Source organism: Buteo buteo, chromosome 23, assembly GCF_964188355.1.
Source record: "Buteo buteo chromosome 23, bButBut1.hap1.1, whole genome shotgun sequence".
Taxonomy (NCBI): Eukaryota; Metazoa; Chordata; class Aves; order Accipitriformes; family Accipitridae; genus Buteo; species Buteo buteo.
This window is the reverse complement of record NC_134193.1, coordinates 13,617,803-13,641,580: the sequence shown is the minus strand read 5'-3', so window position 1 is coordinate 13,641,580 and position 23,778 is coordinate 13,617,803. Positions and strand designations below refer to the sequence as shown.

The 23,778-nt window shown below is 59.5% G+C and overlaps 1 protein-coding gene across 1 annotated transcript; it reads right to left on the bottom strand.

Annotated features, from left to right (window-relative positions):
• Positions 1–38: 38 nt before the first annotated feature.
• Positions 39–23,673, bottom strand: STXBP1 (syntaxin binding protein 1). Its single transcript, XM_075055008.1, has 19 exons — positions 23,525–23,673; positions 11,717–11,766; positions 11,461–11,542; positions 10,626–10,702; positions 10,284–10,362; positions 10,071–10,174; positions 9,087–9,235; positions 8,588–8,672; positions 8,259–8,389; positions 7,743–7,850; positions 7,569–7,629; positions 6,864–6,929; positions 6,596–6,676; positions 6,322–6,460; positions 5,998–6,107; positions 5,718–5,819; positions 4,519–4,604; positions 4,063–4,217; positions 39–1,697 (listed from the first exon to the last, which is right to left on the bottom strand). The coding sequence occupies exons 1-19, from the start codon at positions 23,559–23,561 to the stop codon at positions 1,615–1,617; spliced, it is 1,785 nt and encodes a 594-aa protein (XP_074911109.1). The 5' UTR covers positions 23,562–23,673; the 3' UTR covers positions 39–1,614.
• Between the last annotated feature and the right edge of the window lie 105 nt (positions 23,674–23,778).

Sequence of the window (23,778 nt, the reverse complement as noted above, 5' to 3'; positions counted from 1 at the left end):
TGCCTGGCCCCCGAGCAAGCGGCACGGCACAGCCCTGGTTGCACTAGGGATGGAGATCGCTTTTATTTAGTCACTCAAGTGCTTTAGTACAGAAGAACAGATATACAGAGATGATACATGTTTGTGCTTCAACACTTTCAAACATTTAGATTCCAGTAATTTCAAGGTAAACAATTTCCAAGACAGACTAGATTATTTTTTTTTTTAAGTTTTCCTTTTTGATAAATTATTTTTTATATAAATAACTGTAACAGAAAAAAAATAGTAATGTCCAACATACAAGATCCTGAAGCATTTGCATTGCTAAACCAAGAAGGAACTCAAACGGGGTGGGAGGACCAAGGAGGAACCAACAAATATCAGTGCAATGATACAGCCTTTGCCCTAAAAATATATATTTAACTTTATGGGCAAGGAACAGACGGGGAGGGAAGGGGGGGGCTAACCACCAACGAGGCAAGAAAGAGAGATCTGGGGGAAGGAAAAGGGGGTCACAGCCTTCAGAGGGAGAGAACAAAATGATGGACCCCAAAATATTGCAGTGCATCTAATGGCAGGGGAGGGCGGGGGCAATCCTTGGGTGTAAAATAAAAAACCAACTAAAATCAGAGGTTTGGTTAAATCACTATACACCAAGCTTGTAAGAACGTCACAAGACACAGTCATTAATATACACAGAGTCCGGAGGGGGGGGCCCAGAGAGTGGGGGGGCCTCGGGGCGACGGCACGCTCAGGAACGCTTCACCACGGCATGACACGAGCGGAGCCGGGCGCAGGGGCACCGAGCTTCCGTGGGGATGGAGGGGGGGGGGAGAGAGAGAGAGAGATAAAAAAAATTGAATTTTTGTTATATATCTATATGCATTTTAAGGAATACCCAGAGAAGGGGGAGGCCGGGCTGCAGCAGGGCAGAGGAGCGGCCGTGCAAGCAAACGGGCCCCGTCTCCAGGTTTTGACCATTTTGGTCCCTTTTCACATGGGAATCGCCGCAGCGTGAAGCATCCCGGGTGCACTCCCCCACATCCCCGCCACCAAACCCCCGTGCCAGATGTTGGTGTGCACATCTGGCGGGAACACCCCCCACCCCGAAAAGACAAGGGACAGGAGATGGCAGTGGGGACCCCCCCGGCCGAAAGCGAGCAGCGACACGAGCGCCCAGCCCAGCCCGCGGCGCCTGCCCGAGCAGAGGCTGGAGCGATGGTGGTGCGTCCGTCCGTCCACGCAAGACCCCAACGAGGAGCGAAACTTTTGGAGAAAGGTTTTTTTTCTGTTGGTTTTTGTCGTCATCATTCGCTAGCAATGGGCAGATGGGTTACTCAGCAACGAGCTCCTGGGTGCTTCGGATAGCTGCAGCTACAAATATATAGATTTTTTTTTTTCTTTTCCTCTTTTAAACACAATGCATCGGTTTTCTTAATATATTTTTTTTCGGCTGTTGTCCCCTCCCTGTGGATAAAATGAGATGGGGAAGGCGGCGGGAGGGGAGGGGGGGTCAACACAAGAACAAGAGAGAAAGCTGGGCCGGGCCGGGGGGCTGGGTGCAGGATCGCACCCCGGGCCGGGCGCCCGGCGGGGAAGGTGAATTCGGCATCGAGTCGGTGGCGGTGTTTCCTTTTAACTGCTGCTTTCTTCCTCTGTTTTATTGAGTTTCTTCAGCGTGTCCAGCAGTTTCTGTGGGGTGAGGATGTGCGTGGACCCTGTGGGGGCAGAGGAAAAGGGGGGGGGGCGCGTCAGTGATGGTTTCGGGACCCCCTCCCAATTGCACCCCGGCCGCCGGCCCCGCTGTCCCCAGTCTCCCCCCCAGCGAGGCCTTACCTGGCGGCGACGGCCCCGCACGCCAGTGGAAATGCTTGCGAGAAAATGTACGTCTATGGGGGACGGGGGGAAGGTTGGGGGGGCCACAGAGAATGGGAAAGGAACGGAAAAGGAGAAATGAAGGAGATGTATGGAGCTGGGCGGGATGAGGAGGGGGCCGGGAGGTGCCCGTGCAGCGGGGTCGTGGCCAGCGGGGTCACTCCTGGACCCTCTGGGGGTGCAGGAGGCACTGGCCAAAAAGCCACCGGGGTGTACGGGGCGGGAGGTGCGGGCAGGCAGCAGCCGGGCACGGAGGGACCTTCCGGGGGTCGCCCGGCTCTCCCCCTGCCCGCACCGAGCATCGCTGGGGCAAAGGGGTGGTCGGGAGGGGAACGGGGTGGGAGGGGAGGAAGAAAAGGGCTCTCGCCTTCTGCTGCCCCCGGTTCGGGGGTTCGCCGGCACGGTGCCAGCGGCAGCTCCCCGCCGCGCCGCCCTCGCAGCCTCCCCGGCTCTGCGCGGACCAACACATGGCAGCGGTGGCTCGGGGGGATGCCGTGACGGGTCTCACCAGTAAAAACGCCGGCAGCTAAACCCCGGCACGGGGTTCGGGGGTCTGCAACGTCGGGGGGCTCCTGCCCATCCGAGGGCACCAAGTGCCGCAAGAGCAAACCTGAGCTTTCCCATCGATTCGGGATTTCAGCCCCATCGCACCCCAGAGCTGGGGGGGTCACGGCAGCGCCCAGCCTTCGCTGTGGGTGACGAGAGGGGCTGGAGCTGGGACAAGCGCTGGGGTCCGCCCCGCATGCCCGTTGCTGCCCCAGGCACCGAACTCCCGGCCCCGCTCCAGCTGCCCGCTGTGGGCAGCATCCCGGGATGCTCCGTCCTCTGTCCGGCCCCAGGACGGCTCTGCTGGGCAGGCAGGACCCCGACCCGCCGCCCCCAGCCCCTCCGGCCCTGGCGAGGGGGAACTCATGGCATGAAGGAGCCGGCCAGGTCCGGCCAAGAGACATGGCAGAGGGATGATGGAAGCGGCGCTGGATGCTTTTTCCACCTGGAAGGAGGAACTGCAAGCATTTTCTTATCGGAGAACCCAACGGAAATGAAACCCAAAATAATAATTAAAGAAAGGAGGAATGGAAGAATCAAAGAAAACCCTTCGGGGAGGAAGAGTTTCTTTTTCGTTAGTAAGCTGCCTTTACTTGGTTTCTTTGGCTCACTCCATTGCTGGAGCCTGATCCTCAAATGATACCCTAGTAGAGTCCCTGAAGTCGGGGTGCCTCAGGTCCATGAGAAATTTGGTGGGAGTGAGAATGTGAGTAGAACCTGCAGGAGAACAGAGCGGGGCTGATGGCTGCGCCAAGACCCCCCCACCTCCATTTTTTGGGGCGAGGAAGGACGCGGTTGCCACCCGGAGCATCGTAGGCGCATGCAGGGGATGGACCCCGGAGAGACGCGGGATGAGATGGGCGAGAGGCAGGATGGAGCTGGGCAGTGGTGGTGGGTCCAGTGGCAGGGGGACACAGCTGGGGGCTGCAGGAGCTGATGGGGAGGGGTCTGCTGCTCCCAGGGGAATACAAGGAGCAGATAAGATGCTGGCAAGAGGCTCTACCAGGCACCCCAGGCGAGAATCCAGGGACCAGATGAGATGGTGAGGGGCTCCTGCCCCTGCCCTACGATGTGTGTATCCAGCCGTGCTTACCCGGGGGAATTTTAGGGGACCTAAAAACTCCTTGCTAACATCTGGCAGGGCTTCCATCCTGTCCTCCACACCTGACCCATGGCTCCTCCAGGAGCACAGCCGGGGTGCTGAGACTGAGCACGCAATGCATGTTGTTACATGCATGCTGCCTGTGTGCAACAGGAAAATGCATCTCCTGTTGCATGCACAGTGCACATCATGGCCGGCGTGCAGCGTCGCACGCCTCTTTATTGTTTTTTATCCCTGTAATGACCCTGAGGACGAGTGTGCAACACAGGGGCGACAGGAGCAATTCAAGTTGCAAAACCCCCTTCCCTTTCACCCAGATCCTCTTGAACAAAACCAGCCAGGGAGAGGAAAAATGGGAGGAAAACTGGGGATGGGTGGAGGGACATATCCTGTCCCTGCGGAGGGGAGACACAGGGGTGACAGCAGGCGGCAGAAGACCTTTCCGCAGAGTTCCAGCTCCCGCAGTCATCTGGAGCCGGGAATTTGCGGGGTGGTGCAGGGAGCGTGGGATGAGCAGCCAGCGCGACGGGGCGCAGGGTCCGGCCCTGGCTCCCACTCACCTATTAGCACTTCCCACTTGCCGCTGGCTTGTGTCACCTCATAGGCGCAGCGCATCTCGTTCATGCTGACACCACCCAGGATGAAGATGATGAGGCGGGGGCCGCTTCGGTACTCGCCGGGGGCCTTGTTCTTGTGCCAGTGGCCATAGCGGGCACTAGAGAGGGAGAGGAGAGGGATGAAGGATAGGCGGGACGCAACAAACTGCATTGAGTTCACATCTTAACTAAATCACACATTAATTAGCTCCCAAACTTCTGCTAGAGCAGGTAAAGTCCAGCTTTCCAGCCACGAGCGCTGCTCGCTGTTACAGGCAGGGAAACTGAGGCACGGGGTGCCTGAATGACGGCAGAGCAGCTCACAGACCTGCTGATGGATACGGCCCCTCCGGGCAGGTGAGGGATGGATGCTGATGGTGATATATGTGTCAATGTATAGGGGGAGCGCAGGAGACCCACCTGACGGCAGTGGTGCTGAAGGAGGCGGAGGAGCGGGTGGAGATGTACGGGTAGTGCTTGGTGTCCAGCTTGTCATCGATGGCGTCCTGCGGGCGGAGAGCCCCGGGGGGGGGTTCAGCAAGGAGCCGGGCATGGCCTCTGGCCCAAGAGCCCCTCTGGAGGGCTGTGCCCAGGAGGATTGGCCCAACTGGGTCAGGGTTCATTTGCATATATTTGCACAGCCTTACTTTTTGGAACAGTTTGGCTGTTTTCCTGTAATAGGGTGCACTTAGCAGGAGGAGGGTGGTGCTTGGCTGCTGTGGGGCAGGGACAGCACAGGGGGGATTAAGGTTATCTGTGAGATGTTGCCCTCTGTAGTCTCCTCCGGTCCTGGGGATGAGGTTTAGGGGTGCCCTGGGCAGGGGAGGGTTTGCATGGATTGGGGTAGAGGAAGGCAAGAGCTGTGTGATTTTGGAAATGGAGGGAGCTGTAGCTCTGCTTGTCATGGGTGCCTGGGAGCAGAGGTGGCACTGAACTATGGTGATATCCCCATCCTCAAAATGTGGCTGCAGGGTTTGTCTGTCTGTCTGAGCATGTGGGAAATGTCTGTGTTGGGGAGAAGTTTTGGTGCCTGGGATTCCCCTGGCTCTGGGCAAACCCCGGGAGGTTGCTCTGAGAGGTTGCTCTGATTCAGGAGGTTGCTCTGATTCGAGGGGTGGTTGGGAGGGAGCGGGTCAGGAGGAAGGTAGCACCTGGAAAAAATCACTTCTTGGCTCTGCCCAGCATTACCCAAGCGCAGAGCTCACCGGGTACCTCCCGTGGGTACAGGTATGGCTGTGCCTGTGGGCAGGGGTGAACGGTGCCGTGCCCGACCCCTGGCTCAGCTGGGATGTGGACAATGCTGTGACAAGGCCACCCAGCCGTGCCTGTCGTGGCACACAGCGCGGCACAAGGAGCAACTAGTTTGTTACGGCATTTTGTATCGCAGGGATGCCGTGCAAGCCCGGCCAGGGCCGTGCATCCCACCTGAGGCCAGTGTGCACATGGGGGCCAGAAACATCCCAAACTTGTTGCAGTTGCAGGCAGGGAGCAGCCTGGAGGGCACGTTTCGGGGAGAGGTGTCAGGGTTTGGGCTGGGAGCAGCAAGCTCTCTGCAGGTCCCTTCGTGGGTGGTGCTGAGGTCCCTGCCCCGTCCCCCGTCCCTGTCCTTGCTGGCTCACCTCCATGATGTCCTTAATTACGGGGGTCCATCGGGAGAGCTGGTAGGTCTGCTCGCTGATCCGCTCCTTCCGCTCCGGCTTGCTCCGGCGGCGCAGGGTGGACTGGGCAGAAAGAGCACAGGGACACCCTGAGACACGGGGGCTCCGGCGGTGGGATCGGGGCCACCCCAGAGGGGTGCTGGGGGTACCCCGGGGGGTACGCGGTTCCCACAGCAGAGCGGGTGCCACGGTCCTTCTGAGGGGCAATGAGAGCCACGGGGAGCGGGAGGTGGACACTCACATCTGTGATGATGGGCACCCCGAGGTGGGCCATGTTGGTGATGATCTCGCTGTCCTCTGCTGGGATCTGAGCGTGCTGGATCAGCTTGTTCAGGTTCTCCTCGGTGATACCTGGAAATGCAACGGGGAGATGGCGTCCTCTTGAGAAATGCCTCCCGGTGGGGACACAGCCCCTCCGCTGTCACCTTAGGACCCCTGGCCTGGTGGTGGTTGGGGAGACAGGGCTGAGCTTTTCCATCTGGCTTAACTTGGCCGAACCCTGAGCTGTTTGCCACCCAGAGCTGCCGGCACATCTTGCCCACCCCTGCCCAGGTGTCCTCCTCACCGTTCTTCAGGAAGATGTAGAGCAAGATGATACGGATCTTGTCATAGGTGCTGACATTCCCATCCAGCAGGATTGGGACAATGGCCCTCATGGGGTCCTTGATCTTCTCACCTTCAGCATCGGTGCCCATGGCCAGGTCCTGCAGAGAACGCACATGCTCATCACACCTCAACCCACGGCTCAGTGCTGAGCTGTGGGGCAGGAGTTGCTGGCCCCAGTCATCCCCATCGGGATGTGTGTCGGGGGGGTGATGTGGGGCTGGGGAAGCTGGTACCTGTTCAACTCGGCAGAGCTTGTCTACCGTGCCCTGGTAGTGCTTCATGCAGTCCTCAGCCAGGTGCAGGTGGGTCGAGTACTGGGAAGACACAAGCGGTGCAGTCACCCTTGCGGTGCCGGTGGCAGCCGAAGGTCCCCGTGCCACCACCCCAGCCTCAGCCCCTGTCTGTGGCCGGGGACCCTCCAGGGAGAGCTGCCATCGCCCACTCCCTGGGTGGGCTCAGCACCAGCTGCTCTGCACAGACATCTCCCCCCGCTCCTTGTACCTTGCTGAGCTCCTTCTGGTACTGCGGCATCTTCTTCAGCATCTGGGACAGGTCTCTCATGGTGGTCTGCGAGCGAAAGGGACATGGTCACTCGCCCTTGGGGACTTAGGGCTGGGTGCGAGACCGTAAGCAGGGAGTGGATGAACCTGCCAAGGACTTCTGTCCCCATGCGAGCCCCTCGCAGGGGTTTGGGGATGCCTGCCGGGGCATTGCCGGGTCTCCTCCACTGTGGCTGAAGGGCAGGAAGGGGGTCTGCAGCTCTGCAAACTGCAATGCAGTGGGGGAAGAAATCCCCCCGGGACTTTCCTCTGGGATCACCATGCGCTTGGCTGAGTCTGAGATGGTGCTTTCAGCTTCTGGACACTTTCACACCCTATTTCCACTGGGGTCCCCTCACTGCCACCGATTCAGCATCTCGGGAAGAGAACCGGCTGGGGATAGAGGCAGCCGCTGCAGGACGGGAACGGACCCTGTGCTGGGGGCAAAATGACCCCCGTGGTGTGGTGCTCGACCAAGGTGCCCCGTTTCCCCAGCCCCAGGCGTAGGACCAGCACCCCACAGCCATCTCCCCCCATCAGGGACTTGAGCACCCTTGGCCCTTTGCAGAGGTCCCCATTGGGTGTCCCCAAGAAACTCTGCCATTTGCCAGCCTGTAGCCAAGTCCCCCAGGTGCCCGTTCCTGCTTGGTGGGCGCAGTCAGGTCACCTTATCGCCTGTGTTCATCCTCTTGCTTGAAGAAAACTCCTTCAGGGACCGGGTCACCTCCCTGGGGAGAGGAGGGCAGAGCCATCAGCGGGGAGGGGGCCCTTGCAGTGGGGTGGGTGGCAATGCTGACCCAACGTCCCACCCAGCTGGCAAACCACCCACAGGGACACTCACTGGGACACCTCGGCGATGTGTTTGTGGCGCAAGGTGACCCACAGGTCGTCGTCCTCATCCAGGAGAACTTCCTTAATCCGGGCTTCCCCGATGCCGCTCGTCTCATACCTGGGAAGAGGGCAGGGAGCGTCACGGCAGGGACGGGGCCGGGGGGCACGTGGTCCCCTTGCTGCCAGGGAGGATGTGCAGCTCTAGGGGGGTGTGGGGAGATGGGGGGCACGGGGGCTCTTCTTGGCTCTTATTTCAAGTTGGTTTTGCATCTTGCCTTCTTGTACCCCTTCAGCTGCTGAATGGTGGGAAGGGATAAAGGGTTGAAAGCTAGAAAAGCCCCTTTGGCATCAATTCTGCCCGTCATGCCTGCCAGACTGCAGGCAGGAATGGTTTCTCCCAACTAATGGCTTGTGATGGATGGAGGGATGCTGAGGCTCAGACTTCATGGCTGAGCTTCCAACTCCCACTCAAGGGCTGGACTCATGAGGGCCATGGGGGTCACAGGGACAACAGTGCTGCACTCACTTGTAGACATCATTCTCGATGGGCAGGAGGTCGTAGCTCATGGCCTGGAAGGTCAGCTCATGCAGCACTGGGGAAGCAGGGTCGAAGCCGCGGTCCAGGATGAGGAGCTGGGAGCGAGCCTTGTCCGGACCCTGCAGAGCCAGGGAAAGCCGTCAGCAGCGGGGCTGGGGGCTCCTCCAGCCCCGCAGGCAGTCAGGGGAAGCTGGGGCCATTTCGGGGTCCCCGCTTGGGGTCTGCAACTGCTGCATGGCAGAGCTTGAGTGGAACTTTAGGAGTGAAACATCACCCGAGCATCTTCCCCTGGTGCTTCTGGCACCGTCCCCGCTCACCTCGCCCATGGTGGGGTCATCAGCCTTGTAGGCATCCAGCTTGTCCTGGATGAGCTGCGCCAGCATGGCGTTGTCCTTGTAATCCCTGGGGGAGGCAGAAGGAGAGGTCAGCTCCCTGGGGCGGGTCGCTCTTGCCACCATGGGATGGGGAGGAGCTGCTGGTTTCCCTGTGCAATGTCCTTGGCTCGTGGGAGAGGAGGGACCTGAGCAGGTTTTGTTGCCCATTTCCACCTCTCCTTGGGGTGCTCACTTGGCGCCACTTGGATTTTAGGGCCCTAACCCCCTCCCCACTCTCCAAAGCATCTTCAAGTCTGAGCCTATTTTTACACTGAGCACGGGTGTCTGTCCATCCCACCACCTCCTCCGTCCCCACGCCCTCACCAGCACGGGACACAGCATGGCCTCGTCCGTGCCCTGTGCTCAGCACGGCCCCAGCTGCACTGCGCTGCTGGGGGAGAGGGCAGGTCCCTGGGGGGGGTGCCGATCTCGCTGCCCTTACCCCCTGTACCGCACAGCCGGGTACTCCTTCAGCGTGGCGCACAGCGTGGCGATCTGCTCGGCCAGGCGCTCCAGGATCGGGTTCTTCATCTGGGCCTTGTGGGGGCTGTAAAAGCTTTGGAAGGAGTCGGCCGAATCCAGGGAGTAAACCTGGGAGGTGCAGCAGGAGGGAGGTGAGAGGGGATGCGCTGCGGTGGACGTCCGGAGGAGAGCAGCCCCGCAGGACAACCCAGTGGGTTTGGAAATTCAACCCCAGCCGAAGGTCCCCAGCCGAGCCTGGGACTGGGCAGCCAGAGCTCAGTGATGCTCAGGGCATCCTTTGGGCTTTCGGCTGCCAGCTCTGGACCCTGATGCCTTCCCCAGATCCGGCTCCACGGCACGGTCCCTACCCAAGTGTAGCCCCCCAGGGTGAGCAGAGGAGGCAGGAGACCCCCGGCCCACAGCAATCACCTGCTCCCAGGCAGGAAACCAGGGTCCTGGGGACAAGTGGGGACACGCCGCTCCCTGGCCATGACACCAGTAAGGACCAGAAGGCAATTTGGCTGTGGGGGGAATGCCAAGAGGTCATCTTCCACCTCTCTGTCTCCCCAGAAATGCTGAGGCTTGAAGGGTTAAATGGCACCAAAGAGGTCCAGCACCATCTGTCCCTCCCTGTCCCCCTCGTCCCCATGTGCCCAGCAGGGGCAGATGGCACAGGGCAGGTGCCCTTGGCTGGGGAGCGTGCCGGCAGCGCACAGAGCTGGCCACTGCAGCCGCCGGCACAGGGCCAAAGCGCGGCGCCCGCTAAATCCCCTGCAGCGGATCAGCCCTGAGAAGTAATCAAAGGAGACAGGGAGGCAGAGCCGAGCAGGGGGCGAGGAGCTGGCCGAGAGGGATGCAAGGCTGTTACACAAACCCTGATGGGCTGGAGAAGGACCCAGAGCATCCCCCAGCTGTCCCATCCCCCGGACCACCTCGGCGGGGACGGTCCCCAGCCCGGCCTCACCTGTGACTCGGAGGGGAGGAAGGCAATGTTGATCTCCGTCAGGGTTTTGATGACCTTGGCGGCACGCGATTTCACCAGCTCATTGAAGAGGGCATCAGGGCAAGCTGCAAGGGGAGGAAGAGGAGGAGGAGGGTAGCGCTCAGCGTCCCTGCATCCCCACTTGCTTGCATGCGTTCTAGTGACAGGGACTTTCCCTCCCCTCCGGGTACTCACAGTCAGTGAAGAAGACGTGGGCAGCTCTGTACTTGGAGGTGGGGGGATCCTTGAAGTCGTTGATGAGGGAGTGGACGGACTGCAAGAGAGAAGGGACCAGCTGGGCTGGGCACGGTGGCACCGCGGGCATCTCGGCAGGGTCACCCAGGGTCCTCCCTCCTGGCACGGGGGGGAAGCTCTGCACCTCTGGCCCACCACCCCGGCAGCACCGCCGGCCTCGCTGGAGCCAAGATGCTTCCCGTGGGCATGGCTGCCTGCCCCAATGTGGGCATCCCCCTGCTTCCCCCAGGCAAAGGCCATGCCCCCCCCCATCCCTCCCAATGCCCCACACTGTGTATTCACCTTCTCGGAGGGGGTGATGAGATAGACGGCCTCCAGGCTGGGCAGCGGCTCCCGGCGCTTGTTGATGTCTTCCACAACTGGGGGGGAAAAACAAGGGCCATGGCAGGGCCGGGTGCGGGCAGGGGCACTCAGCTAGGCAGGGTTGTTGGATATCCCACGGCAGCACAGGACCAGCCCTACGAACTCCCCTGTCTCCAAAATGTCCCCAGCTGCTCGCCCCTGCCCACCCAGGAGCTGAGGCAGGGGCTGTGCCCACCCTGTCCCAGCCCTGGGGTGCCCCACTGGGGCTGCATGCATGGGTGCCTGGCAAGGTCCCGGGGGGCCGGTGGATTCGTCTGTGTGCTCCCGTGCTGCTGTTGCCTTGGTTTATTCCCACGTCCCTCCGCTGGAGGGGACTGCCTGGGGGTGATGCTCTGGTGGTACTCGGGCTGGGGCAAACCCTCGCTGCGCCGAACACCTCCCGATGCACAGCCTGGGATTGCCTTCTCCTTTCCAAGTGCTGCAGGGAGCTATTTATAGGGCTGACATAAAATAACACCTGGTCTTCTCCTCGGACTGAGATCCTGCCAGGACAGAAGGTGTCCGGGCTCCTCCAGCCCCAGCAGGCAAGGAGGAAGGCTGTGAAACATGAGGCTGGCACCAAGACAGTCATCCATGAGCAATGGGAGGTAGCGTGTCTCCATCCCAAGTGGGATGGGGCTGGGTGAGGGCCGTGCCACCACCTCGACTGGCCTGTGCCAGCCTGGAAATGCCTTTGCGGATCCCCTGGTTCAGAGGGAGGTTTTGCCCTTCCTACAATGAGGTTTGCGAGAGACAGCCACGACTCGGTACTCACTCGTTATGCCCTCCGTCATGATGTCGGTCATCTTGCAGCAGGAGGAGAGCATACGCATGCTGAGCTGGTCCACCACCAGCACCTGGGGAGAGGGGCTGTGAGCTGGGGGCACGGCAGGTAGCCAGGGAACTGCCCTTCCCCACTCCTCCACCCGCCCTTGGGGGCTCCTTGCCCACACCTACCCCCTTCCCTGCTTCCTCCTCCCCACCCTCCTCCTCTTCCTCCTCTCCCGGCCCCCCTGGGGTTTGGCACTCACCTTCCATTCACCCTTCTTCTTCACTTTCCGGATGACATCATGCATAATCTCTGCAAGAGAGGGAGCGTAGGAGGGGGGTGAGCACCCCAAGTGCCCCCCTGTAGCACCCCTGGGTCTGTCAGCAGCAGTGGGGTCTTCGCTGGGGCCACCGAAACCCCCAGCCATGTGCAGGGCCATGGCGAGCCCCGCTGCCCCGGTGCCTTTCCTGGGGACATGGGGAGGAGATGGGGGGTGGTTTTGGGGTACCCAAGGAGGGGCGGTCACCTCCCAGCCCTGTTTTTCTCTCGTGCTTGGCACTAACAGATGGAGCCCACTCCAGTGGGGAGCCGTGGGCTGGCAGAGGGTTGGGGGGTCCCTTGGGGGAGCCTGGGGGCCACCCCACACATCTCAGCCCTAATCCAAAGCACCGGGAAAACAACAGCGGCTTAAGAGCTCCTTTTAGAAACAAGAATCAAGCAGCCTGAGCCTGTTCCTTGTAATCCCCCACAATCTCATTTTGTCTCTCGTGGCCGCCAGGCTTACACAACCAGCCAGGACAGCAGCACCCGCGGGTCCCCCTGCACCCCAGGGACCCCTCAGGGCTGGGGCCAGCCCATGCCCGTATTCCCGGGCACAGATACCACGGGCCAGCCTGCAGGGCTGCTCCCCGTGGGGTGCAGGCTAAGGACACCTGAGGAGGTGGCCCTGGGAGTGGGACGGGGATGTCACCCTTCAGGGCTGGGTTGCAGGAAGGGGGTTTCAAGCCTTGCCAGAGTAAGTACTTGCCCTCCTGCCAGACACATGTGCTGCCTGAACATCTGTGTTGGGGGCCATGAGGTGCCCCCAAAACACTGAAGGCCCTTTTTTTACCCTTATGTATGAATCATCACCCCTTGCAGAGCAGGGACACGCTGGGGAAAAGAGTCTGCGTCTGTGAGCGGCTGCGCCATGTCCTCTGCATGGTGCTTCTCCCTGGCTTTCTCCCCTGGAGGGTTTTGCTCTCACCCTCTGGTCACAGGAAAAGGGATGGAAATGCCAAATTAAAACCCAATTAGGAAATGTTTCTAAACTAGAAAACACGTGAAGTGTGGGGAGCCCATTGTTGAGGGTGTCACCCTGCCAGCCTCAGCCTTGGGACCCTTGCCCTGTGGGACTGACCCCAACGGTGCCAGTCCCCTGGGTAAAGTTCAGTTTGGGTTTATGTGGGGCAGTTTGGGGCCTAAATTTGTCCCTTTTTTAGAATAAGGCTTGAGAGACGCATGCAGAGGGGACTGCTCTGGGAGCACCCACCCCTAGAAACTCCTGCTTTTGGGTGATGCTGAATTTGGACAAAACACCCCATCTTCCCAGCCCCCACCCCCACTGGGGATTTGTACAGGTACAAGCGGCTCGGGGCCGGCCGGGGCCTCACAGCCGCCCTGCGCTGCACGGAGCATCCTCACCGGGAGAGCAGAGGGTCCCTGCCAGGCTCGGCTCAGCCCCGGCCCCCCAGGGTGATGCTCCCTGTGGTTTCCCCACACCGTTGGGCTCATTCACTGTGCTACCGTCCACACACTCCGTGGTGATTGCACAGGCTCAGCGAGGCTGTAACACTGCCTGGGCTGCCTGCAAGGCTCAGAGCCGCGGCATCGGGATGAGAACTGGTGCCAGCAGGGATAAAATGGGAGCCTCTGAGCGCTGCTGGTGTCTGTCCTGCTGTAAAACTTGGAGGCAGCAGTTCCCACCACCGCACATCCATGTCCTACCCAGCAACATCTGCCTCCTTGGGGGAGCCCCAGAAGGGTGCTGGCCATGAACTCAGGGTCCTGCCTGCTCTTGGTCACATCCTTTAGCCTCGCCATCAGTACAGGGGGTGCAGGGCACCTCCAGACCGGGGAAGAGGGGATGGAGGGTAACTGGGTACAGATGCTCTGTACCCCTGAGCTGGACACTGCTTGGGGGGGAAAAGCTGCTGCCCTGCACCCATGTGCACTGCCCACCCACATCCAGGTCACCCATGCAGCAAAAAAGTGAACCAGGAATTGTCCTCTACCGTGGGCAGGAGCTGGCAGTGAGGGCTGCCCGTGTGTCCCCGGTCCTGCCCTCTGGTCCTCTGCTGGCGCAGGAGCGGAGCCGGGAAGGAGGGATGCCAGCACATCCCTCCTCTTCCTTTCATTACTCACGTTTGGCTCCTTCCCCGGAGCAAGGATCCAGGAATAACAGTGCTGTTTACAAGGCAGCACGCACGCGCTCTCCATCCCACACCAACAACCTCAATCAGAAATGACGGGGAGTAAAACACGGAGGACCGTGGCAGTGCACCACGTGCCAGGCGGCGATACTGGCTAGGAACTGGTCAGGGTCTGGCTGCGAGCAGCCAGAAAGAAATCCTGCACCTATGATGAAAATACCGCTTTGCTCCCGGACCGGGAAGGGAAGGAAGGAAGGAGGCTGGGAAGGAACGTCCTGGGGCCCAGGGGAAGGTGCTGTCGGTGCAAAGGTTCTTGTGGCTCAGCTGGCTCAGTACTCCCGGCACCCTCCGTTTGCTGCAGCAAGGCGGGTGGACGGGAATCCAGGGCAGGAGAGCCCAAAAAGGGCTCCCCAAAGAGCTGCCTCAGCCACCCCTGAGCTTGTCCTTGCTGTGGCAGCTGCTGCAGAAGACATTCCGTCTTCAGCACCTGGCTTTGTGGGAACTCTCTCTCTTTTGCACGTGTATGGGCTGAGCTGGATGTGTGCAATGGGGGGAGCATCTGCCTGGCTGTGCATCTCCCGGTGCAAAGTGCTGTCATGTCCCCTGGCCTGATCCTGGCACCAAGATGGGCATCCCAGAGCAGAAACTGGGCGCCTCTGATCATGATTGCTCTGAGCTTTGTTGTTTTAGGGCATCCATGCCCTGGTCAGAGGTGGGCCCCCATCAGCACCAGGGGCCAGCCCTGCTCCCAGCCTGCTGCAGAGCTGCCCTGTGCCTGGGCTGCAGACAGGCACAGCCGTTCCCTAAACCGATGTCCTCTCCCGCCTTTGACCATGGGTCAGATCTGGCTCCAAAGGTCTGCTCTTCCACTGGCTGCCAAAGCCAGCTCAGAGCCTGGGCAAGGCTGGGAAAGAGGCAGATCCACAGAGCACCCTCCAAAGAGGCTCCGGGGCCCTGCCAAAGCCCGGGACGGTACAAGACACAAACCTGAGCAAAAGCCTGAGATCACAGTGTCACATTTGGAGGAGACGTGGCCATGACCTGCACCTCCTGGGTGTCCTTGCAGCAGCCACTAAACCCTCAGGTTAGGGAAGAGTGGTCTGTTAGCTCTTGGGCGGACCAAGAGGGCAACACTAAATGCTGGGGGTGGCCAGGTCTGGCACGAAAAGTGGGAAGATGTGGGAATTTTGAGGTGAAAAGGTGCAGATGTACGAGGATACAGCTGCTCCCTGGAACTGTTCTGGCTAACGTGGCTGCTAGCAGTGGCGCTGGATGCTGTTTGTGTTGCTGTGGCTGGGAAGCTGGGCAGGAGGTGAGCACCACCTACACCCCTGGGAGGAGCAGGGAGGTCCCCAGGCATCTCTGAACAAGGACCTTGCCTTTGCTGTGGGGCACCAGCAGTGTGTCACCTCTTGGTGGGTAAGAACAGCTCTGGGTGACACCATCTGCATCCCAGTTAGCCCAATGTACCACCCTTCCTGACCAGCATCCCGCCAGTGGAAGGGCTCCTGGGGCACTGCTCACTGCGGTGCTGGGGCTGCCAGGTGGGAGGTGAGCACAAGGGGATGGATGAGGCACCGAGGGCTTGGCCAAGGCCAGAGCTGAGAAGACACCCAGACCTCTCCTCGGAGCAGGGCAATTTCTAAGCAGCTTCTCTGGCAAGGGCACATCTAACCAGGAGAAGGGATGCCAGCGCATACGAGCTATCCAAAATGAGCAACACCAGGGAAGGCATCCTAGAGCCAATTCTACACTCAGGGGAAGTTACAGGATCAGCAAAAGACTCCCAGGGAACTGGCAGCTCCTCCGTTCCCTGAGGTCCTCAAGTCAAGCCTGGCCACCTCCCAGGAAGCAGTGCTCTTACATCCCCATATTAGCAGGTCAGATGTTGCCGCCTGTGTCCCCAAATGGTCTGGCCAGCCAGAGCTTTTAGGCTCTAACGTCAGTTGGTGACGCTCACAGTCAAGCTTTTCATCTTGGAGATAAACCAGGTTTTAGGGGAAAAAAACCGCATACGCTTATCTCATCCAGTGCCTTCAACACTTGGCTTGTCTGGACCTACCACGTTGCATCTGTTTCCTTCAGGCTGGAAGAATTTTAATTACCATTTCTACCAAGAACGGACAATACAGACAGCTCTGGACTTATCCTCCAATGTAGAGACAACATTAATGCCTATGGACAATGAAGCGCATCTCACCTGCGAATGGAAGACCTCCAGCGCTCTTGAGTAATATGGTCTTAAAAGTGCAATCATGGAGATGACACCGTTGAGAGCAACCTCCTCCCCAGCCCATCACCTGCAGTTAGGCTTGTTCTCGTGGTGACGCATGGCATGAAAATGACCCACTGCGTTGTTCTCAAGCAGGGCCAGAAGCTGGTGACACGGTAGCCTAGTAGGACTTGAGCCCATACGTCACTCCAAGAGGCTTAGCCCACATTATTTATACCAAGCTGGCTGGGCAGCCTTTCTCCAGGCCTGCCTTGCCTCACTTGCTCGTGGCAATAAGCAACCAGCCCTGCATCTCCAACTGGTTCTGGGGGAAGAGGGACCAACCCTGTCACCGCTTGTGCCCACACCAACAAAGCTATGGCCAAGCACAACCTGTGCTGAGACGGACTCATTTTGGGATGCCCCAAGCCCGCTATCCTCCTTCAGAACAAGCCTGAAACCTAACGAGCAGCCCTGACCTCCACTGGTCGGTGGAAGCAGTAAAACCTTGTGCTGGCCACCACCCTGCCCTGGAGCACCAGGACGGGTGAGGGATGCCGCAGCGCTGACCCAAGCCTGGCCTGTGCCAGCAGCCATGGCCAAGGCCTTCCCTCCTGGAGCAATGCAGGAGGCCAAATCCCTGCTGCTCAGAAATGTTCCCTTGCTGCCACGTCCCAGGACTCCATGGGCTGCACACCTTGGCCTGATGTGGTAAGGGAAGTTGCTGTATGGATGGGCAACAGGCTGTAGGAATTGCCCAAGGAGACGAGTGGTCCTAACCACAGGGGGCTTTTCCCTGTCACAGGCAGGGCTCAGTCCTTTCACTCTCCGCATGCATCCTCTGTTTTGGGATACAAAATCCCAGAGCAGCTCTGGAGAGCCGGATCACAGAAATCCATGGTGAGGTTTGCTCAAGACCCACTTCTCTTAAAAAGCTGTCATGCTGCATCTCCAAGACAAACATGTTTGGCTTTGGGTTGGCCTGGCAACTGCTTTTTTGCTGGTTCATTAACAAATTGCTTAAGACAGTGTGAATGTTACATAGATACAACCATGTCTGAATGTAGTGGAGCACGTATCTGCCTCTGAACATCCTCAGTTGGGGATCTCTAGGTGCCAGTATACCATCCCCAATAAAATAGGCTTCAGGGACCAGAGGATGGCAGGAAGGGCATCAACCCCACTCAGGACATAGAGAATAACTTCATTTACAGAAGGCAAAGCCCAGCTGATGTCCTTCAGTGTGGCTAAGAGCCATCTCAGGCATGATTTGAGTCTGGAGATCACTGTGTCCATAAACCAAGAAAGTCACAAACATCTCCCCTCCAGCAGTCTATGTCCTGAACACCTATTTTTCTCACTGGATTATTTCTGGTGCCCACCTGGAAGACCTCAGCCTTTCTGGAGGACACATGCCTCATGTAGGAACACGCTGGTGGTGCAGCCCAGGTGCCGTCCAGCTGCAGCAAGTCCTGCATGGGCAGAATTGCCCAGGCTCAGCTTCATCCTTTCCTCCCCAACCCTGAATGAGGTGAACTTTGATATTTTCACATCCAGAGCAGCACCCCACATCTCCCTCACGGCCACTGGTGAAACATGCCACGTGTTGAAGCCACACCGAGCAGTATTTGTGCTACTCTGGGGAGCCGTGCAGTGCTGCTTTGCTGCTGGGGCTCTAGCTTCAAGGATTAGTCACTGTAATCATCATAGTAACCTGTGATTAATTCCTCTTTTTCCTATTTGTGCTGTTCTCATGAAGGATGTACGTATTTATACCTGCCAGCCAAAGCCATGGGAAACCTGCATAGCCCAGAGAGAAGGAGGACAGAGCCCTGGAGGTCTTGAACTCTTTAGAAATTGAATAACACACCTAAAAGGAAATAAGGGAAATGAAATGTATGATCGCACCCACAAATTGCTCTCACTGACTGCACTGGAGAAACAGGGTAAAATTCAGAAGGATTTTCACTGCAGGATCACCCCAGGCACAGTTTCCTCGGGTCTGCAAAAGGATCTGGGACTTGAGCAGAGCTTCTTCATCTGGGTAGAGTCAACGGGCCACAGACTACATCAGATTCCTTTTGAAGGCATCACCTTTCACTAACGCTTGTCCTCTTCCACCAGGTGTTTCCATCCCCAGCAGAGACCCTGTACCTGGCTGTCGGCGGCTGTAGGTGCTGTTGGTGTAGCCAATGTTGGCAGTGCTTCAGTGCCAAGAGGAGCCAAGAGCTTTCCTGCAGCAGGAAGGCACACACGGCACGTCACAGCATCCCGGAGGGGAGGTGACCCTCTCCCAGGGGTGAGTCATGCTCTCCTGCGTGTGCAGCCATGACTTTCTGAGCTGGTTCTTCTCTGCCTTGAACCAAGAGGGAGCAAAACACCAATAAACTGGGGCTCTTCAGGCTCGGCTCGGTGGGAATCCAGGTTGGGCTAGTCTCCTGTGCCCACATGGACAGCAGGGACAGGCTGGAGGGCAGCTGATGTGTGCCTGAGCTGGTCCAACTCTGAGTGGTCTTTGCTGCTCCCTTAGCGGCACAACGTCAAACCATCTGATGGGCTCCATAAATGACCCTATAGCACATGTGTCAATGCATGTGGGCGTGCACATTCGTGTGTTTGTGCGTGTACGTGGGCAATGTGGAAGCCCATAAATTAATGCACCTTCAGCTTGATCTATTTTTGCACTCTCCAAAACACAAGAGCCAAGTTCCTTCCTGCACCGTGAGTTGGTGGACGCAGCATCTGCTTCTCAGCATGCAACTAAAAGCCATGTGACGATGATTCTCTTTTTAAATGTGTTGATTTTGTGGGAAGAGGGAAGGAATCTCTCCTGGGACATTTTTCCTGGGAGGTGCAGGGGAATTAGACCCAGACCTTACTTTTCTTTTTAAGAGGGAAAGAGTCTAAGTCCTCTATATTGGTGGCTTTTTTCAACCTTCTTCCACATGCCGACACTGGTGGGTGGATGTAGACCTGCCAAAGTGAGGTTTGTCATTCTTGGTAACCTTCCATGGTCACGTACAGGCAAGTATTTCTCAGCCCCTGGAGTAGACCATGGTTTAGAGACTGAAATTGCTCTACCCTGTGAAGGTGAGCCCTGAATTTTGCATATATTTTTTCAGGCTTCTCCAACCTGGAGCCAATGTTGGAGACTTAGAGAGACCCTGGTGACAGGGCTAAAGGCCCGAGCAGAGGCTTTGCCAGGTGCCCGCTCCTATACCGACACATGGGGCAGGCGGCACCGTGCCACCCTCAGGACTCCCCAGAGTTGGGGATTGGAAGAGTGGGCTGCCCAGGAAGCGACTGGCTTCAGGGTCTGCTCCCACCCATGGGGGACAGGGCGCAGAGACCCTCTCCTCCTCACCCATCCACTTCACCATCACGCTGAGACCAGGCTCTGCCCCGGTGCAGGCAGGAGGATGCAACGTGCATCCCTGCAACGGTCCCACCAGCACCAGCCAGCCCTGTGCCCTTCGCTGCCTCCTCTTCCTCTGCTTGGCAGAGACCTTGCCAGACCTGGCTCTGGGGCAGCACACAAGCCTCACACCCTGGGTCCCGAGATGAGCCCGGAGCATCCTCAAGGAGCAGCATCTGGCCCCTGAAGTCTCCCTGTGCTCTCAGCAAAGGGGCGGTGGGAGCAGCGAGGTGCCCCAAGCAGCCTGGGTGAGTCAGGCACCAGCAACCCGGCAGCAGGTCCCCAGGGCGCCTGGCTGTGCCCCGAGGCTGGCAGCAGCAGGCAGCCCTGCCCCTGCCTCCTCCCCATACTGGAGGTGCAGCGCAGCAAGTGCAGCTCGGCGTGAGCCTGTGTCCCTGAGTCATCACATCCCAGCGCTGGACAGGCAGGGATGGACCCTTGAGAAGTACAGATGGGGACACCGAGTGAGACGGTACGGCAGGGAGGGCTGTACGTGGGTGCTGAGGGCCCGTGAGACCTCGTCTAGGCAGGATTTAAGCGTGGGGCTCCTCAGTGCGGCTCCGGCAGGCAGGCACCCGGGCACAGGTCAGCTCTGCGGGAGGCTGTATAGGCAAGGATGCTCCGTGGGAGGATCAGCTGGTGTCCTGGGGGAAAGGTGTTTTCTTGCTGTCTCTGGAAGTGAGCAGGGCGCTCCCTTATCCCGGGGCTGCTCTGCTTCTCCCATGTCTTGCTGTCCATGACAGCAACACGAGCAAACAGCAACACGAGCAAAAGGAAGCCCTCGGGGAGGTTTCTCTCCTCTTCCAGGTGAAGGGGTCCAGGGGTTTTCAGATCCAGCACGGGCATCACCTCTGTTTGCTCTGGCTACGTGTCTTGCACCAGCCCACCATGGTGGCAGGCGCTGCACAGGTGTCACCCCTGCAGCACGGCCCGTCTTCCCTCACTGGTGATGGTTTAATGAAGTAAACCCAGTCTCCTCCTCCTCTCCACTGCAGGGTGCTGCAGGAGAGCGGGGACCGGGCTGTGCAGGAGAAGCTCGGGGCAGGCTGCCCTGAGAAGATCCGAGGAGGCCCTGGGGCAAGAGAGGATGGGACGAATGTTCACATGGTGGGAATTAGATGAAGATTTGGGGATGGGTGTCCTCAGAGGTGGGACCAGCTGCCACACTTGGGTGAGATTTTTCTAACCAGCACCAGAGCAAAGCGACTGGTTCTCCAGTGGGGCTCCCTGGGAGGTGCCCGCAGAACGAACAGAAGACGCACCAGGAGGACCTGCTCCTCCGGCAACACCTCCGGGGCTGAGCGCACTCAGCTCCAACCCCAGCCAGATGAAAGCAAATCCTGGAGGGATGCAGCCATCGCTGCTGGCTACTGCAGGGAGGCACAGGGACAGCTCCCCTAGCATGCACCCCACGGCTCTGGGGGGCGACAATTCAGTTCTGCCTATCTCCTGCAACACTCGCCCACCTCATCCCCCTGCCCACCTCCTCCCAGCTCTCCAAGGGCCTTCAAAACCCATCTTGTTATGGCACCAGCTGGTCAGAAGAATAATCCGCGTCTGGAGGGAAGCCAGGGCAGAATGCAGCTCCAGAGGGGGGGCCTGCCGGAGCGAGCCATGGCAACACGGCAGCATCCTTCTTCCTCGGGAGGGAGCCCAGCAGGGATACCCTGCCCTGGGGTCAGCCCCAGGCTTGGACCTCTTGCTCCTTACGAGCAAGCATCTTCTGCAGGTAAACCTTTGGGGAATCCCTGCCTGAAAGCAGGCTGGCGCAGTGAGGGAGAGCCAGGGAATTCTTGTGCTAGCCGCATTGGTGCCCAGGGAAGGGGGAGGTCTGGGTACCCTGCAGACTGGTCCTAACTTGGGGGGAGCAGCTCCGGCTGAAAACAGCACCTCAAGGCAGGAACTGACCCACCAAGACCAGGAGCTTCCCGTGGCAGCCTGAGGAGCACCTCGAGCCCCGTGGGAGGGGAGAGCTGAACCCCACAGGGTGCTCCTCCAAGGGCCCCGTCCCTTGCTCCTATGCAGCATTTTGCCTGCACGAACCCTGCTCTCTCCTTCCAAACACCCACGCTCCGCCGATAGCCCCGCTATAGCACTGATGCCCAGCTACCAGTTATCATTTTCAGTCTGGAATGATATTTTTCAGGGAAGAACAGAGCAGTTTGTTACTAAACCCTGAAGGGAAGGATTGAGCCAGATTTCCCTGATGCTGCCTTGAACCTCCGTGTGTGTGTCTGCGTGTGTGTGCTCTCTCCCAGCCTATTTCAGCACAGAGACAATGAATGAAAATAAGGGACGCGCTGTGGCACTGGTCTCTGTCCCCTCTTTAGCCAGGGCACTGGATAAGCTGGATGGGGCCCTGCCTGGGGGTGTGTGGGTGGCTGGTCCAGCTTCACCCCCCCCCCCCTCCACACCCGGCTGGGCTGGGAGCAGCCCCTCTCCCCACCCTGAAGGCGAGGAGACCAACCCCTCCAAAAGAAAACCCAGCAAAGCAGAAGAGCCAACCTCCCCCCTCCCCAAGGCTGATCCTGCAGCAGAGAAACAACGGGGCATTTCCCTGCCTTTCCCCTTTCATTTTGCAGCTGGCTGGGCTCTAACCCTCAATGCAGCACCCCAGGGCGCCGGGGGGGGGGGGGGTATGGCGCAGCCCCCCCATCCCCGGGGCAGGTGACGACTGGGAACAAAGCAGGACCATCAATCCAGGGGGATATTCCCCCCCCCCCCTTCAGATCACCACCCACCCGATCACACCACCAGCCCCGGCCGCACCATCTGCAGCCTGCGCGGGAGGGATTCGCTGCACAACGCGGCGCCTGCCGGAGCCACCCCACCCGCGGGGATTTCACCCACGTACACACCCCCCCACACGCACCCCCCCCCCCACGCACACCCCCCCAGATTACACACCAACCACCCCCTCCCCCCCCCAAAAAAAAAAAAAAAAAAAAGAGACCCGGCCCCGGCTGGCCACGATGCCACGGAAATAAATCCTGCAAGAGGAGCGGGGAGTGACGAGACGGGCTTTTCATGGCTGCGGGGAGCCCGGGGGAAGTTTCCACCGGTTCCTGCCGTTTCTGCTCTTCATTTAATTATTTTTTTTTAATGCGGAGTTTTTCGCTTTAATTTTGCTACGGGGAAAGGAGCCGCAACCCCCCCCCCCCCAGCCTCGGGCGTTTTGGAGAACACCCCCCCCCCCTCCGCCATCAAGACGTTGAAAATATCATCTTGCAACAGCCGGGGGAAGGAGGAAGCAAACCCGGGGTTGCTCCGTTCCCACCCGCCTTCCCCCCCTCCCACCCCGGAGCTCGGCCGCCCAAAATAGCATGGTGGATCGCGACCCCAAAGGGCGCAGAAATGCCCGGGGGGGTGGGTTTTGGGGAGGGGGGGGGGGAAGCACGGCCGCCCCGAGATCAGGGAAGCGAAGTCACGTCCGGGGAAAAAAAAAAAAAATATCATTAAAGCGGGATTTGCTGCAGACAAAGCCGAGAGGCGGCCGGCCTGTCACCGCGGCGGCGCTGGGGGGGGTTCTGCACAGCCGGACATCCCTGTGCCCCCCCCGGCTCCCCTCCCCGGGCTCAGACCCCCCCCTGGAGGGGGGGATTGGGCTTTCCTGATTATATTCTGATGAGGCGATCGCCCCCCGGCCATTTAGGAACCAGAGGCGGGGGGGGGGGAAGACTCGAGAGCCTGTCGCTTCCTTTTTCCACCGCCCCCCCTTCTCCTCCCCTCCCCTCAGCACTGCAGAAAAATCCCAACAGCCTCAACACCCCCCCCCCCCAAATTAAAAATATAAAACCCGGAGGAAGACAGCAAGCCCCGACCCCCCCAGCCCACCGGGCCGGCTTGTCCCCCACGTCCTGCCGGCTGCCCCACGGGGGTGTCCCGTCGCCCCCCCCCGCTCCCCCCCGAGGGTCCGTATTGCGCATCCGCAGCATCCCCCCACCCGCGGAAAAGGGGAGCCGGAGCCTGGCCAGTTTCACGCCCCCCCCCCCCGCGGGGTGCTCAAGTAGCGCGGCCGGACGCGGATCTTACTTTCTCCCACCACAGCCTTGAGTCCGATGGGGGCCATGTCTCCGTGCCGGGGGGGGTCCGCAGCGGCTGGGGAAGGATATTGGGGGGGGGGGGGGGGGCACCCACACGCACACACAGCCGGACGAGGCTGCGGGTGGCGGGCGCAGCGCCGGGCGGCGCAAAGATGCGGAGGGAGGGAAGGGGGGGGGGAGAACGGGCGGGCCGGGGCGGGCGGGGGGGGGCAGCGGGCTCCGGCGGCCGCGGCGGGGCTCAGC